Source organism: Stegastes partitus, unplaced genomic scaffold (assembly GCF_000690725.1).
Source record: "Stegastes partitus isolate 25-593 unplaced genomic scaffold, Stegastes_partitus-1.0.2 Scaffold55, whole genome shotgun sequence".
In the NCBI taxonomy this organism is placed as follows: domain Eukaryota; kingdom Metazoa; phylum Chordata; class Actinopteri; family Pomacentridae; genus Stegastes; species Stegastes partitus.
Window position 1 is genome coordinate 491,789 of NW_007577786.1, and position 1,375 is coordinate 493,163.

At 44.4% G+C, this 1,375-nt stretch overlaps 1 protein-coding gene across 1 annotated transcript in view; it reads right to left on the reverse strand.

Moving 5' to 3' along the window:
- Positions 1 to 625: 625 nt before the first annotated feature.
- rpgra (retinitis pigmentosa GTPase regulator a) overlaps positions 626 to 1,375 on the reverse strand; it is an 11,753-nt gene continuing 11,003 nt past the window's right edge. Inside the window, exons 13-14 of the mRNA XM_008275607.1 lie at positions 1,271 to 1,371; positions 626 to 1,015 (exon numbers count right to left, since the gene is read on the reverse strand). Coding sequence (XP_008273829.1) covers positions 626 to 1,015; positions 1,271 to 1,371 — 491 coding nt within the window. The remainder of the gene's footprint in view (positions 1,016 to 1,270; positions 1,372 to 1,375) is intronic.

Sequence of the window (1,375 nt, forward strand, 5' to 3'; positions counted from 1 at the left end):
GTGTTGGTGGGAAATGCTTAGTCAGGGATCAGACCGGGTCCCGGGCTGGTGGTTTAGGAGAAGGAGAAAGCAGGAAGAGGACGTAGAAGTAAAGGGAGGGTGGGTGAGGCACGAGAAGCAAGAGCGAACAAGTGGGAAGGGCAGAGTGGTATGTACAGTATAGACATCTGACTGGAAGGGGAGTGGTTGAGGTGTGTTCCTGCTCCTGAACCTCAGCTAAAGATTTTATCTCGATTTAAAATGGTTAAACAGCGTGAAAGGTTTCACTCATAGTATTGAACCTACAGAGAATTGTTACAGAAAAGCTTGGTGTTTAGTAGTAGATGTCCAACTTTCTATTTTAGTGCACATGTTAACAAGTTTTTAAAAAAACAACAAAAAACTAAATAAATAAACGTGTTTGTTTTGAACGCTCCTCAGTTTCAACGACTGGAACTGAGTGTCTGATAATGTGGAAAAGTCAAAAAGTATCTGACTCATTGTTTTTGTGTTTTCAGGTGATTTGTTGACATTTCCTAACAGGTACAATAACACTAGACTGATGCTTTACATCTTCTGCTGACATTTTGGTTGAATGTGACTCACAGTGATCAGGTTTTACTGCATGAGATTCTGTGTGGTGACGTCACTGCAGGTCCAGGTACTGAGGCAGTACATTGTTCCAGAACTGCTGAGAGCCATCTTGTTTCTTCTCCCCTGCAGCCCTCTGCTTCGTCCTTGGTGCCGGTTTGGGTGCTTCTCTCTGTTGTTTGTCTTTTCTTTCTGAAGGAGCAGCTTTAGGAGGCAACTTCTGCTTTTCTCCCTTTTTTGTTTTTGTTGATTTGACCTCTTCCTCCTCCTCTTCCTCTTCTTCCTCCTCCTCCTCTCCTTCTTCCTCCCCTGCAGCCTCTTCTTCGTCACCCTCTTCTTCCTCACTCTCCTTTCCTTTTTCCTGGCTTTCATCTTCTTCTTCTTCTTCACTCACCTCGTCTTCCCCTTCATTAGCCTCTTCCTCATCATCCTCACTTTCCTCATCTTCATCAGCTTTCTTCTTTTCACTTTCTCCCCGTTTTCTTTCCTCTCTCTGATTTTTAAGTCTCGTCTCCGTTTTCTGTTTAATCTTTCTATCTTCTTCTTCCTCATCCCCTTCCTCCTCCTCTTCTTCTTCATCACTCTCCGTTATCACCGTTTTAGCAGCCTCCACACCTTTCTCTTTTCTTTTCTCCTCCTCCTCACCTTCATTCTCCTCCTCTTCATCTTCTCCTTCCTCCTCTGCAACATCTTCCTCAGCCTCCTCTTCCTCATCTCCTGTACCCCCATCCTCTTCTTCCTCTTCTGCAGTTTCTCCCTTTGCTTCTTCCTCATCTTCTTCCTCTTCCTCCTCTTCATTTCCTTC